We start from the raw sequence: 14,674 nt of genomic DNA on the forward strand, positions 1-14,674 counted from the left end.
GTTATTTGGACTCTAGGGGAACATATTTTAAGCAACAAAGACTTAATTTAGAGTTATTTGGACACTAGGGGAACATATTCTAAGTAACTAAGACTTAATTTAGAGTTATTTGGACACTAGGGGAACATATTCTAAGTAACAAAGACTTAATTTAGAGTTATTTGGACACTAGGAGAACATATTCTAAGTAACAAAGACTTAATTTAGAGTTATTTGGACACTAGGGGAACATATTCTAAGTAACAAAGACTTAATTTAGAGTTATTTGGACTCTAGGGGAACATATTTTAAGCAACAAAGACTTAATTTAGAGTTATTTGGACACTAGGGGAACATATTCTAAGTAACGAAGACTTAATGTAGAGTTATTTGGACACTAGGAGAACATATTCTAAGTAACAAAGACTTAATTTAGAGTTATTTGGACACTAGGGGAACATATTCTAAGTAACAAAGACTTAATTTAGAGTCATTTGGTCAGGGTTAGAGGGTTAGGGTTATAATAAGGACATGTTGAATAAAGCATTAATAAGTACTTAATAATGACTAGTTAGGAGCCAATATGTTACTAATTTGCATGTTAATAAGCAACTAATTAATGGTGAATATGTTCCCCATACTAAAGTGTTACCATGTTTTCTTTACTGGTGCACAAAATGAACCGTGCATGAACATCACCTTGTTCAAACAACAAAACCCAACACAGTGCATAAACTCACAACAAATTACACACCTGCAAATCAGTGTGACTTTTGCTGTTGCCGTATCCGAAATACGCCGATAGCGAGAAGTTTTTATATACACGATGAGTCAGGTGCAGGGGCGCCGAAAAGGGGGGGTAAAGGAGACGGATTCTAGGGGCCCATGATGGAGGGGGGCCCAGAGAGGCCCCTAATGATGATGAAATTATAATACAGAAATAATAATGACAATGTGTTGGGGGCCCTGTAAAGATTATTTTCATGGGGCCCAAAATCCCTAGCGGCGCCCCTGGTCGGGTGTGTCTTGACTTCCGCCGAACCCCTGGGGCCGACTCATCGAACCCCTAGGGTTCGATCGAACCCAGGTTAAGAACCACTGACTTAAGAGCTGAACGGGACCATTTTGGAGCTAGTGGTTCCCTTGTGGTCCACCACGGACAAGTTCAACTCCGCGTTTTCGGCAGTCCGTGCTGCGTCACGGGTGTCTCCGCGCGTAAAAGAGCGCGCCTTGCATGCCTTGCCGCTGGTGTTGGCGCACGGACTGGGAGTCCTCCAGACTAACGCGCTGAGCATCTTCCTGATCTCTGGCCTCATGAGGCAGTAGAGTACCGGGTTCAAGCAGCTGTTGGCGTGCGCCAAGCACACGGTGACCGGGAACACGTAGGTGTGCACCATGAAGTAGGACTTATCCCAATTGGCCGCGTTAAATTTGACCAGGACGCCCCAGAAGGTGATGGCGTGGTTGGGCATCCAGCAGCAGAAAAAGGACAAAACGACGATGGCGACGGATTTGGTGACTTTTGATCTCCTCTTTTGGTTGCTGGCGCGCATGCTTTTGCGCTTAATGAAGCGCAAAAGCATGATGTAATTGACGGAGACGATCAGCAGCGGGATGATAAACGCCACCAGTATTTTTTGGATGTGGTAAAGAGCGAGCCAGTCGTGTCCCTCCGGGAATTTAAGCAGGCAGAGTTTTTCCCCGGCGACTACAGTCACTGCAGAGAAGACGGCGGTGGGCGCCGTGGCGAGCGTGGCCGCCACCCACAGCACCGCGCACACCCACTTTACGCACCGCGACCACCGGTGCGAGGACTTCTTGAGCGCCGAGGTGACGGACAGGTACCTGGTGACGCTCATGGCGGTGAGGAAGAAGACGCTGGCGTACATGTTCATGACGGTGACGGACAGCACCACCTTGCACATGGCGTTCCCGAACGGCCAGCTGAAGTCCAGCGCCGTGTCCACCGCCCAGAAAGGCAGCGTCAGCACGAACTGGAAGTCCGTCACCGCCAGGTTGATGATGAAAAAGTTGATGGCCGACTTTTTGCGCCCCTGTCGGAGCCGCATGAAGAAGAAGACGAGCAGGTTCCCTATCAAACCCACCGCGCACACCACGGAGTAGACCACGGAGATGAGGATGCGCAGAAACGCGCTCCCGTCCGCGCCCAGGTCGATGTCCTCCAAGCGATAATCGCCCGCCTGCGTGCTGACGTTGGATGCCTCGCTCTGGTTCGACGTGTCGTCCATCTTCAGTTCGGACAGGAGCAAACACCGCAGAGCATCGTCAGCTCACTCGGGATGTGGCGGGGATGTTCTCCATCTTCACTCCGTCTTTGAAAGACGGCTGACTGCAGCCGCGCTTTTATGTTGGTTGTGTCGCAGCTGGGCTACGATTGGCTGGGGGGGAAAGTACACGCTCCGAGACTTCCCACTGAACTGTGCGTGGACCAGTGACGTGCGGTGAACTATACACCAGGTGAGGCAAAGATACTTTTGGAGGTTTTTTTCTTTCTTTTTTTTTGTACTTACATTCATATGTGCAGCTCTAATCATTAGGTTGCACATTAGAATAACAAGAAAAAGAAGGGATTCATTTGCTTTCATAAAAACATTATCATAATGATATTATGATATGATAAATGGGTCCAAAAAGTATTTGAGAAAGTTGTTATTAAACACTTTTTGGTCCCATTTGGTTTTAACAAAATAAATCAAGTATTATTATTCATGCGTTCGTTACGTCTCGTCTCGAACTGGCTCACCTGCACTGGCTTCCTGTGCACTTAAGATGTGACTTTAAGGTTTTACTACTTACGTATAAAATACTACACGGTCTAGCTCCGTGTACCATGGTATTTCAATTTAGAACAGAAATACCATGGTCCGTAAACCAGGCACGGGTAGATTTTGCGCTGTGTGCAGGCGCCAAGTCCTGTTGGAACTTGAAATCTCCATCTCCATAGAGCAGGTCAGCAGCAGGAAGCATGAAGTGCTCTAAAACTTGCTGGTAGACGGCTGCGTTGACCCTGGATCTCAGGAAACAGAGTGGACCGACACCAGCAGATGACATGGCACCCCAAACCATCACTGATGGTGGAAACTTTACACTAGACTTCAGGCAACGTGGATCCTGTGCCTCTCCTGTCTTCCTCCAGACTCTGGGACCTCGATTTCCAAAGGAAATGCAAAATTTGCATGGTTGGGTGATGGTTTGGGGTGCCATGTCATCTGCTGGTGTCGGTCCACTCTGTTTCCTGAGATCCAGGGTCAACGGAGCCGTCTACCAGCAAGTTTTAGAGCACTTCATGCTTCCTGCTGCTGACCTGCTCTATGGAGATGGAGATTTCAAGTTCCAACAGGACTTGGCACCTGCACACAGCGCAAAATCTACCCGTGCCTGGTTTACGGACCATGGTATTTCTGTTCTAAATTGGCCCGCCAACTCCCCTGACCTTAGCCCCATAGAAAATCTGTGGGGTATTGTGAAAAGGAAGATGCAGAATGCCGGACCCAAAAACGCAGAAGAGTTGAAGGCCACTATCAGAGCAACCTGGGCTCTCATAACACCTGAGCAGTGCCAAAAACTCATCGACTCCATGCCACGCCGCATTAACGCAGTAATTGAGGCAAAAGGAGCTCCAACCAAGTATTGAGTATTGTACATGCTCATATTTTTCATTTTCATACTTTTCAGTTGGCCAACATTTCTAAAAATCCCTTTTTTGTATTAGCCTTAAGTAATATTCTAATTTTGTGACACACGGAATTTTGGATTTTCATTTGTTGCCACTTCAAATCATCAAAATTAAATGAAATAAACATTTGAATGCATCAGTCTGTGTGCAATGAATAAATATAATGTACAAGTTACACCTTTTGAATGCAATTACTGAAATAAATCAAGTTTTTCAAAATATTCTAATTTACTGGCTTTTACCTGTATAGGTACACCTTGTCTGCTACAAGCTGCTTAGGTTTGTTGAGTTGCTAACTCTCAAAGTTTTTCCTGAGCTTTCCCTGCGCTTCTTAGCGGCACATCATCTTTGTTTCCGACTTGTGTAAGAAATGACTTACCGTATTTTTCGGACTATAAGTCGCAGTTTTTTTCATCGTTTGGCCGGGGGTGCGACTTATACTTGGGAGTGACTTATGTGTGAAATTATTAACACATTACTGTAAAATATCAAATACTATTATGTAGCTCATTCACGTAAGAGACTAGACGTATAAGATTTCATGGGATTTAGCGATTAGGAATGACAGATTGTTTGGTAAACGTATAGCATGTTCTATATGTTATAGTTATTTGAATGACTCTTACCATAATATGTTACGTTAACATACCAGGCACGTTCTCAGTTGGTTATGCCTCATATAACGTACACTTATTCAGCCTGTTGTTCACTAATCTTTATTTATTTTAAATTGCCTTTCAAATGTCTATTCTTGGTGTTGGGTTTTATCAAATAAATTTCCCCAAAAATGCGACTTATATATGTTTTTTTCCTTCTTTATTATGCATTTTCGGCCGGTGCGCCTTATACTCCGGTGCGACTTATACTCTGAAAAAATACGGTACTTGCACGCTGCTTCTGCCGCTTCCCGTCTTTTTGCATCCTGAAAACATGACCGTCGCAGACGTGCGAACCGAACGCAACACTAGGGTTGTCAAAAGTATCGATACTGTGACGCCAGGTTGATACCAACACACAACAAATACTACGATAGTTGATTTTCTTCAGTATGGAGGTGTTCGGATTTTTTTATATTTCCCAAAATGCATCCATATTGAAGGGCGAAAGTTACCTTCTAAAAGCTAAACGCTAATTGTCGCCGATAATTTATCCTGTAACATTCAGAATTCCTAGCTTGTGTCACATTTTTGAGTGTATTTCTGGACAAACAAAAGCGGCTGAAAAGAAGAGTTAACGGCAATCACCAGCATGGATTGCTGCACTTAACCGATATGTGACGTGCTGATGACTTTGTGTTTGTTCAGATCATTTCGGGTACAATATTTTGTAAGTAAAAAAGAGTCTAACATAAATAACAGTCTTGCATTGCATTAACTTGATGTTCTTGGTCATAAAACTTTGATAATAGTTGTATTGATAAAAAATAGTACCGTATTTGTCGGACTATAAGGCACAGTTAAAATCCTTTCATTTTGTCAAAACTTGACAGTGCGCCTTATAACCCGGTGCGCCTAAAGTACGGAATAATTTTGGTTGTGCTTACCGACCCCGGAGCTATTTTATTTGGTACATGGTGAAATGATATGTGTGACCATAAGACATATGTGTAGACTGTATTATGACTCAAGTAAACAACACCAAAATGTTATATATTCCATTGAGAATATAGAATATTACGCACAGCGCTCAAAAATCCATCAAAATGTTTTAGTACGACTTTGGTAAGCTATGAAGCCGCACCGCTTGATGAATTGTACTGTGCTTCAACATACAAGTATTATTATGGTGTGTGTATAAGGTAAGACATATTATCTGGCGTTTTTTTTCGCAATATTATGCAAAAGCAACGTTTCTTACCTTCTGGTACCTGCTGATCTGTTTTTGGGATCTGCGTAAGTTCTTAAAATTTGCTCAATATGTTGAAAAATATTCTAAAATTAAGTAAATGCCAGTGCCATTATCTTGACATAATGATATGCGCTCGGCATCATGATTTTTTTTTCAAGCTTGAAGTAAGAATTTATTACTTTAAAAAAGTAGTTTTATACTTGTGAGTGTTGATGACACAGCTTTGCATCAGTTGATATTCTAGTTTCAAGGATGTTTTACTCAATATACGTCATAAAATCTCAGACGACAAAGGCAGACGCCTTTGTAGTCGATAAGCTTCTTTTTTTTCTCTATCTTCTTGTTATGTGACATTCCTCCTCTGCTGTTGCCATTTCTAATATAAAGTAGTGCAAAGTTCTTACTTATATCTGTCAGTAAACTTACCATGAAAGCGCAAAAACATACTGGTGTAGTGAATTTACATTATTCACCCAAGGAACTTTAGTTATTACACTGCAAAAAGGCAGTGTTCAAAAACAAGAAAAAAAAATACAAAAATGAGGGGTATTTTATTTGAACTAAGCAAAATTGTCTGCCAATAGAACAAGAAAATTTGGCTTGTCAAGACTTTCCAAAACAGGTAAAATTAGCTAACTTCAATGAACCCAAAAAATACCTTCAGATAAGTATATTCTCACTAATAACAAGTGCACTTTTCTTGGTAGAAAAAAAGAGACCTTTTTGCTCAATATGTTGAAAAATATTCTGAAATTAAGTAAATGCTAGTGCCATTATCTTGACTTAATGATATGCGATGATTTTTTTTTTTCAAGCTTGAAGTAAGAAGTTATTACTTTAAAAAAGTACTTTTATACTTGTGAGTGTTGATGACACAGCTTTGCAACAGTTGATATTCTAGTTTCATGCATGTTTTACTCAATATAGGTCATAAAATCTCAACTACAAGCTGTAGTATCTTACTGAGATAATTTAGGACCAAAACACTTAAAACAAGTAAAACACTCTAACATAAAATCTTATCAGACAGAAAATAAGCAAATATCACCCTTATTTGAGATATTTAATCTTACTTAGATTTAAATTTTTGCAGTTTAGAGAGTTCCGGTCGGACGGTTTTTCACAGGACATATTTCCGGCGTTGTTGTTGCACTAGTGAACCACTGGATGAGGAGATGATGCTCCGTTATTGATTTAAGTAAAGTCTGAACGTCATTAAAACAGTTAGCTCCATCTTTTGACACTTCTTCCACTCCTGTCCTTGCACGCTACACCGCTACAACAAAGATGACGGAGAAAAGACGCTGCCGATGGTGAGCCACGTAAATAAGACCGCCTGCAAAACGGCGCATCCTGAAGCGACTGTCAGAAAGCGGCTTGAAGATGATCTGTAAAACATCATCTATGCAACATTATGAACCAAAGAACCACCATTACATGTTATGTAGACCACAAGGAAGTGTTTTCCATTTAGAAAAAAACAATAATAATATGACCCCTTTAATGCACCCTATAATCCGGTGCGCCTTTTGTATGAAAATATACCTAACTAGACCCTCTCATCGGCAGTGCGCCTTATAATCGCCCTATGGTCTGAAAAATACAGTACTCAATTCTCTGTAGTCGCCACATAAAACAAAAGTGAAGCGACATGAGAACAACATTATCTCCATCCTGCCTTACAGTCACAGTGTGCTGAGATGCTATTAGATTGGTTATCCGTGGTTATCCTGGGTGTCAAACTTGAGTCGGATCATTTCTGAGAGTGCATTACTCTAAACCGGCTCATACTTGCCAACCCTCCCGGATTTTCCGGGAGACTCCCGAAATTCAGCGCCTCTCCCGAAAACCTCCCGGGACAAATTTTCTCCCGAAAACCTCCCGAAATTCAGGTCCGCATGGAGCTGGAGGAGGCATGGCCTCCAGCTCCATGCGGACCTGAGTCCGCTTTCCCACAATATAAACAGCGTGCCTGCCCAATCACGTTATAACTGTAGAATGATCGAGGGCGAGTTCTTGGTTTCTTATGTGGGTTTATTGTTAGGCAGTTTCATTAACGTCCTCCCAGCGCGGTAACAACACACAACAACAGCAGTCACGTTTTCGTCTACCGTAAAGCAGTTCGTCTGCCGTAAACAGCAATGTTGTGACACTCTTAAACAGGACTATACTGCCATCTACTGTACATGCATATGTGACAATAACATCTACGGCTTTTAGAGTGTGCAGTGCACAACTGCGCACACAACAAGGAGACGAAGCAGAAGAAAGAGGAAGATACAGCCATGGCGACGCCGACGACGAGTAAGATGAAAAAATACGCTTATAAGTTCCAAGCCGCAGCTACGATTGGACCTGGATAGCCTCCGGGAAGAAGTAGTGGACTACCAAGTGCTTGGCAGTGAAGATCTTCCTCAGGAAGCAAAGATTGACCGGTTTTGGGCCATGCTAGGGAGAGATGGAAGATTCCAGACTCTAGTGCATTTGATGAAAGCACTTTTGTGCGTGCCACACAGCAATGCATCATCAGAGAGGGTGTTCAGCATGGTTAGAAAAATAGTGACAGAGAATAGAACAAGGATGGACAATTCAACCCTTAACTCAACAATGAGTAGATGAGTGTTATGTGTGTGTATATGTGTAAATAAATGAACACTGAAATTCAAGTATTTATTTTATTTATATATATATATAAATATATATATATAATAAAATAAATATATATTTATAGCTAGAATTCACTGAAAGTCAAGTATTTCTTATATATATATATATATGAAATACTTGACTTGGTGAATTCTAGCTGTAAATATACTCCTCCCCTCTTAACCACACCCCCCACCCCCGTTCCCCCCACTCCCCACCTCCCGAAATCGTAGGTCTCAAGGTTGGCAAGTATGGACCGGCTTGTCCACTATGGGTTTATAGAGATAAACATAAACGTCACTATCCCATCCACAAACAAAGCCGCCATAGCAGTCTTGACTCCTATTATTTTGAAAGTGTTTCAATGTGTAAAATGGTCTGGGTTGAACAATTAAGTCGTTCCCAAAGTCCGGGTTTGAGACATGAGGGAAGACGTCGTGGTCTTTGTTCCACTCAGACTTGTCAATATTGCACGGATCCTTGCATCCAATTACGACTGTTTGCGCCTTATAATAAGCACAAAGGGACTTTTTATCTAATGACTCTCAGTATTTCTCCAACGTATCACAGTCGGTGCAATGTTATTTTCCACTGAATAGTTCGGAAATGTTACGTGTAGCGTTATCGTGAACAATGACGCTCGCCCTGCAAAATGGGGAAAAATCCAAACCCTTCTATTGTCATTCCAAACACATCTTTTACTCAGTGAGCCTTGTCAATTCTCGAAAAACAACACTTTCTCTTTAAAAAAAAAAAAAAGAGCTAATCTTCCATACATTTATTTTAGTTGACTATTATTTATGGCATATTATAAGCACAATATTGTTTTTTCATTTGATACTGGGAGGTTATCGACCAGTGTCGTTCTTTATTCAATGTATGACAGCTGTTACTGCGATTTGAATTCTGTACAAAACGATGTTGACGCACAATTATCCTAAATACTTGACCGTTTGGAACAGTTTTCAATAAAGTAGACAATTTAAAAGTAGGCGAACCATGAAGGAAAACTGAACACGCAATGTTTCAACACTCTGAAATCTCATAAAAGCTTGTTAATCAAAATTTTAAGACGTCAAAACACTCGTAAAATATTAACATCATTTTTTTAAAGGTATTTCCTAATCTTTCACAAAATAATTTTTATTTCAACAAGTATTATCACGTATGGGTCACGACCCCGAGAGGGACAAAGGGTAGCAAATGGATGGTTACTATAACGGTATATTATAACTGTGCGCAGTATCCATATTGTCCACTAGATAGAGCAGTTGGGTTCAAAATGTTGATTTTTGTTTTATTTTGTATTCATCTCATATTTGGACAAATGTAGTAAATGGAATGTCTTCTAGAATATACACAACTTAAAAAATGTATGTTATTCCCATTTGCACACAGTTTAAATGAGAATGGAGGTGGGTGGATTGAAAAATAGAATCATTTTCATTTTTTTTCTTTGTTTTCCCAAATCTATGTTGATTTTAGTTGTTTGAATATGTATTCCTATATATTCATAACCTCTGGGAATAAATGGTATTGGACACAGGCGGAATTTGTGGGATTTGAATGCAAAACGTTGGGTTTTTTGCTTTTGTTTACTTTGTTATTATTTCAACGTTATGTTGCATAAACAATTGTATGTTACAATCATTTAGTGATCAGAAATAAGTGTGTCGCTACAAGTATATTTGTTTGTCCTGTTTTTTTCTTTCATATACAATTTTCAATGATGTCCGAGTTTGAAATAATAGTATTGACAATACTGGCCCGATATTATTTGGCATTGCATTGATAGTATTGCACATCTTGCTTTGTATCGCATTGATAGCATTGCATGCCTTACTTGGTGTTGTATCGATAGTATTGCACATCCCTCTTGGTGTTGCATCGATGGTATTGCACAGTTTACTTGGTATCACGTCGATAGTATTGCACAGTTTACTTGGTATCACATCAATAGTATTGCACATCTTTTTTGGCATCAGAACGATAGTATTGCACATCTTACTTAGTATCGCATCGATTTGGTGTTGTATCGATGGTATTGCACATCCGTCTTGGTGTTGCATCGATGGTATTGCACAGTTTACTTGGTATCACATCAATAGTATTGCACAGTTTACTTGGTATCACATCGATAGTATTGCACATCTTTTTTGGCATCGGAACGATAGTGTTGCACATCTTACTTAGTATCGCATCGATAGTATTACGTATCTTGATAGTATTGCACAGCTTACTTGATATCGCATCAATACTATTGCACAGTTTACTTGGTATCGCATCAATAGTATTGCACAATGTACTTGGTATTGCATTGATAGCATTGCACATCTTACTTGGTATCGCATCGATAGTATTATGTATCTTGTTATTGTGTCGATAGTATTGCACAGCTTACTTGGTATTGCATCGATAGTATTGCACTTTTTTTTTGGTATCGGAACGATAGTATTGCGCATCTTACTTAGTATTGCATCGATAGTATTACGTATCTTGTTAATGCGTCGATAGTATTGCACAGCTTACTTGGTATCACATCGATAGTATTGCACAGTTTACTTGGTATCACATCGATAGTATTGCACATCTTTTTTGGCATCGGAACGATAGTATTGCACATCTTACTTAGTATCGCATCGATAGTATTACGTATCTTGATAGTATTGCACAGCTTACTTGATATCGCATCAATACTATTGCACAGTTTACTTGGTATCGCATCAATAGTATTGCACAATTTACTTGGTATTGCATTGATAGTATTGCACATCTTACTTGGTATCGCATCAATAGTATTACGTATCTTGTTATTGTGTCGATAGTATTGCACAGTTTACTTGGTATTGCATCGATACTATTGCACATCTTTTTTGGTATCGGAACGATAGTATTGCACATCTTACTTAGTATTGCATCGATAGTATTACGTATCTTGTTAATGCGTCGATAGTATTGCACAGTTTACTTGGTATCACATCGATAGTATTGCACAGTTTACTTGGTATCACATCGATAGTATTACGTATCTTGTTGTTGCGTTGATAGTATTGCACAGCTTACTTGATATCGCATCAATACTATTGTACAGTTTACTTGGTATTGCATCAATAGTATTGCACAGTTTATTTGGTATTGCATTGATAGTATTGCACATCTTACTTGGTATCGCATCGATAGTATTACGTATCTTGTTATTGTGTCGATAGTATTGCACAGTTTACTTGGTGTCGCATCAATACTATTGCACATCTTTTTTGGTATCGGAACGATAGTATTGCACATCTTACTTAGTATTGCATCGATAGTATTATGTATCTTGTTAATGCGTCGATAGTATTGCACATCTTACTTAGTATTGCATCGATAGTATTATGTATCTTGTTAATGCGTCGATAGTATTGCACAGCTTACTTGGTATCACATCGATAGTATTCCACATCTTACTTGGTATTGCATCAATAGTATTACGTATCTTGTTATTGCGTCAATAGTATTGCACAGCTTACTTGGTATCGCATCAATAACCAAAGGGCTTGCGAACGCTTGCAAAAAGAAAAATTATTTATGTAGGACTTTTTTTAGACATCAAACCATAGAAACAGAACAAAAGTGAAAAACATATAAAAAATAAATTAACCAGCATATTAAGAGCAAGCAGAAAAGAATACACCACCAAACTATTAATCCAAAAGAAAAATGATATAAAGGGAATTTGGAAGGTGTTAATTACAATTATTGGGCATGGTTCAAACAGTCCTTGTTATCCGGAGTTTTTTGTTGAGAACGGCCAAATCATAAGTTACAATAAGATGATTGCTGACGGCTTCAATATGTGTTTTGTTAATATTGGGCCTGAGCTGGCAAAAAAAAAATCCCATAGAACTTATTGAAAAAAATTCTTATCCGATACTCCTTACTCTGACTGTCGAAAAGGAAGTCTTAAAGGTTACTCAGAAAAGCAAGAACAAAACATCACGTGACATTTATGACCTCGACATGAGGACGGTCCGGAACGTAGCGGAAGAAATCATCAAACCATTCACACACATCTGCAATTTATCTTTTCAACTTGGACAATTTCCTTCACTAATGAAACTCTCCAAAGTCATCCCCATCTTCAAATCTGGAGACAAACACCACTTCACAAATTACCGGCCCGTCTCCCTTCTGCCACAGTTGTCAAAAATATTGGAAGAATTATTTGATAATAGACTTCGTGGCTTCATTGAAAAGCACAAATTATTATCTGATTGTCAATATGGGTTCCGACAAAATAGGTCAACTTCATTAGCTTTAAGTGATTTAATAGAGAACATTGATAATGGTATCGAGAAGAACAAATTTGTTATAGAAATTTTTATTGACCTGCAAAAGGCTTTCGATACCATTGACCATCAGATTTTGGTAAATAAACTGGAAAACTATGGCATAAGGGGAGTGGCAGGGATATGGCTGAAAAGCTACTTGAATGAGAGACAGCAGATTGTTCAGATCGACCAACATCAATCTGCACTCATGAACATAACCTGTGGAGTCCCCCAGGGGTCGATACTGGGACCCACACTATTTATAATGTATATCAATGAAATATGTAAAGTATCAACACTGCTGAAGTTCATCCTCTTTGCTGACGATACAACCATTACATGTGCAGGTGACGACGTGAAGCAACTTCTGGCCTCTGTAACTGAGGAGATGATAAAGTTAAAAACTTGGTTTAATACCAACAAATTGTCTCTGAATGTAAAGAAGACCAAAATCATGCTCTTTAGCAATCGCAAAAGTAATATACCCATCAGGATTGTTATTGACAATACACCAATAGAATATGTTCAACAAAATTCATTCTTAGGAGTGGCAATAGATGAAAATATCTCATGGAAGCCTCATATAAGTTACCTGAGGACAAAAGGTTAGGTTTTGGTTGTTATCATCAGTCATCAACAATTGAGAACAGAGAAATGGATATTGGAACAGTGTAGATCTGACTTGGTAGGATATGGACAGCAAGTAGTGGGCAGAGAGAGAGAGAGAGAGAGAGAGAGAGAGAGAGAGAGAGAGAGAAAGAGAGAGAGAGAGAGAGAGAGAGAGAGAGATCAGAAGGCATAAGAAAAAGTATCTGCATTTGATTGTTTACATTTGATTATTAACAACAATCCAGGGAGGGTGTTAGTTTAGGGTTGTAGCTGCCTGGAGGTGAACTTTTATTGCGGTTTTGAAGGAGGATAGAGATGCACTTTCTTTTATACCTGTTGGGAGCGCATTCCACATTGATGTGGCATAGTAAGAGAATGAGTTAAGACCTTTGTTAGTTCGGAATCTGGGTTTAACGTGGTTAGTGGAGCTCCCCCTGGTGTTGTGGTTATGGCGGTCATTTACGTTAAGGAAGTAGTTTGACATGTACTTCGGTATCAGGGAGATGTAGCGGATTTTATAGACTAGGCTCAATGCAAGTTGTTTTACTCTGTCCTCCACCCTGAGCCAGCCCACTTTGGAGAAGTGGGTAAGAGTGAGGTGGGATCTGGGGTGGAGGTCTAGAAGTAATCTGACTAGCTTGTTCTGGGATGTTTGGAGTTTAGATTTGAGGGTTTTGGAGGTGCTAGGGTACCAGGAGGTGCATGCGTAATCGAAAAAGGCTTGAACGAGAGTTCCCACCAGAACCCTCATGGTGCTTTTGTTGACCAGAGAGGAGATTTTATAGAGAAATCTCGTTCGTTGGTTGACCTTTTTGATTACCTTGGTTGCCATTTTATCACAGAAAAGATTAGCCTCTAGAATGGAACCTAGGTAGGTCACCTCATCCTTCCTGGTGATCACAATGTCACCCACTTTTATAGTGAAGTCATTGACTTTCTATAAAAGTCTATAAAAGTTAGGATTGTGTCCAATATTCACTACAGACATAATTCAAATCCACTATTCATGGAGTTAAAGCAACTTAAACTGTACGATGTGCTCAACTTTAAAACTGCTCAAATTATGTTTAGGGCATCCCAAAACTCTCTACCATCCAATATACAGAACCTATTCCAGGATAGAGATGCTCACCATAGTTGCAGTCTAAGAGGAAACAACAAATTATATTTGCCTAAATTTAGAACAACTTTAAAATCAATGTGCATTTCAGTGTGTGGAGTCAGTCTGGGGAACAACTTAGGGAACGAGTTAAAAACGTGTTCTAACATGATTCAATTTAAAACACTGTTTAAAAAAAGAAGTACTGAAGAAGTACGAGGAGGAAAGAGAGTGATGCCCTCAGCACAGAGCGATGAGAGAGAGGTGTATGGTCAGAGAGTGTTTGGGCCTGTGTGTGTGTGTGTGTGTGTGTGTGTGTGTGTGTGTGTGTGTGTGTGTGTGTGTGTGTGTGTGTGTGTGTGTGTGTGTGTGTGTGTGTGTGTGTGTGTGTGTGTGTGTGTGTGTGTGTGTGTGTGTGTGTGTGTGTGTGTGTGTGTTTTGTCTCTGTCAGGCTTGTCCTTGACAGTTAGGTTAGGTTTTAGTTTT

At 39.9% G+C, this 14,674-nt stretch overlaps 1 protein-coding gene across 1 annotated transcript; it reads right to left on the reverse strand.

Moving 5' to 3' along the window:
• Positions 1-529: 529 nt before the first annotated feature.
• On the reverse strand, positions 530-2,228 carry LOC133616217 (relaxin-3 receptor 1-like). Its single transcript, XM_061975377.2, has one exon. It carries the CDS (start codon positions 2,226-2,228, stop codon positions 1,083-1,085), a length of 1,146 nt encoding a protein of 381 aa, XP_061831361.2. The 3' UTR covers positions 530-1,082.
• Positions 2,229-14,674: the final 12,446 nt, after the last annotated feature.

Source organism: Nerophis lumbriciformis, linkage group LG15 (genome assembly GCF_033978685.3).
Source record: "Nerophis lumbriciformis linkage group LG15, RoL_Nlum_v2.1, whole genome shotgun sequence".
Classification (NCBI taxonomy): Eukaryota; Metazoa; Chordata; class Actinopteri; order Syngnathiformes; family Syngnathidae; genus Nerophis; species Nerophis lumbriciformis.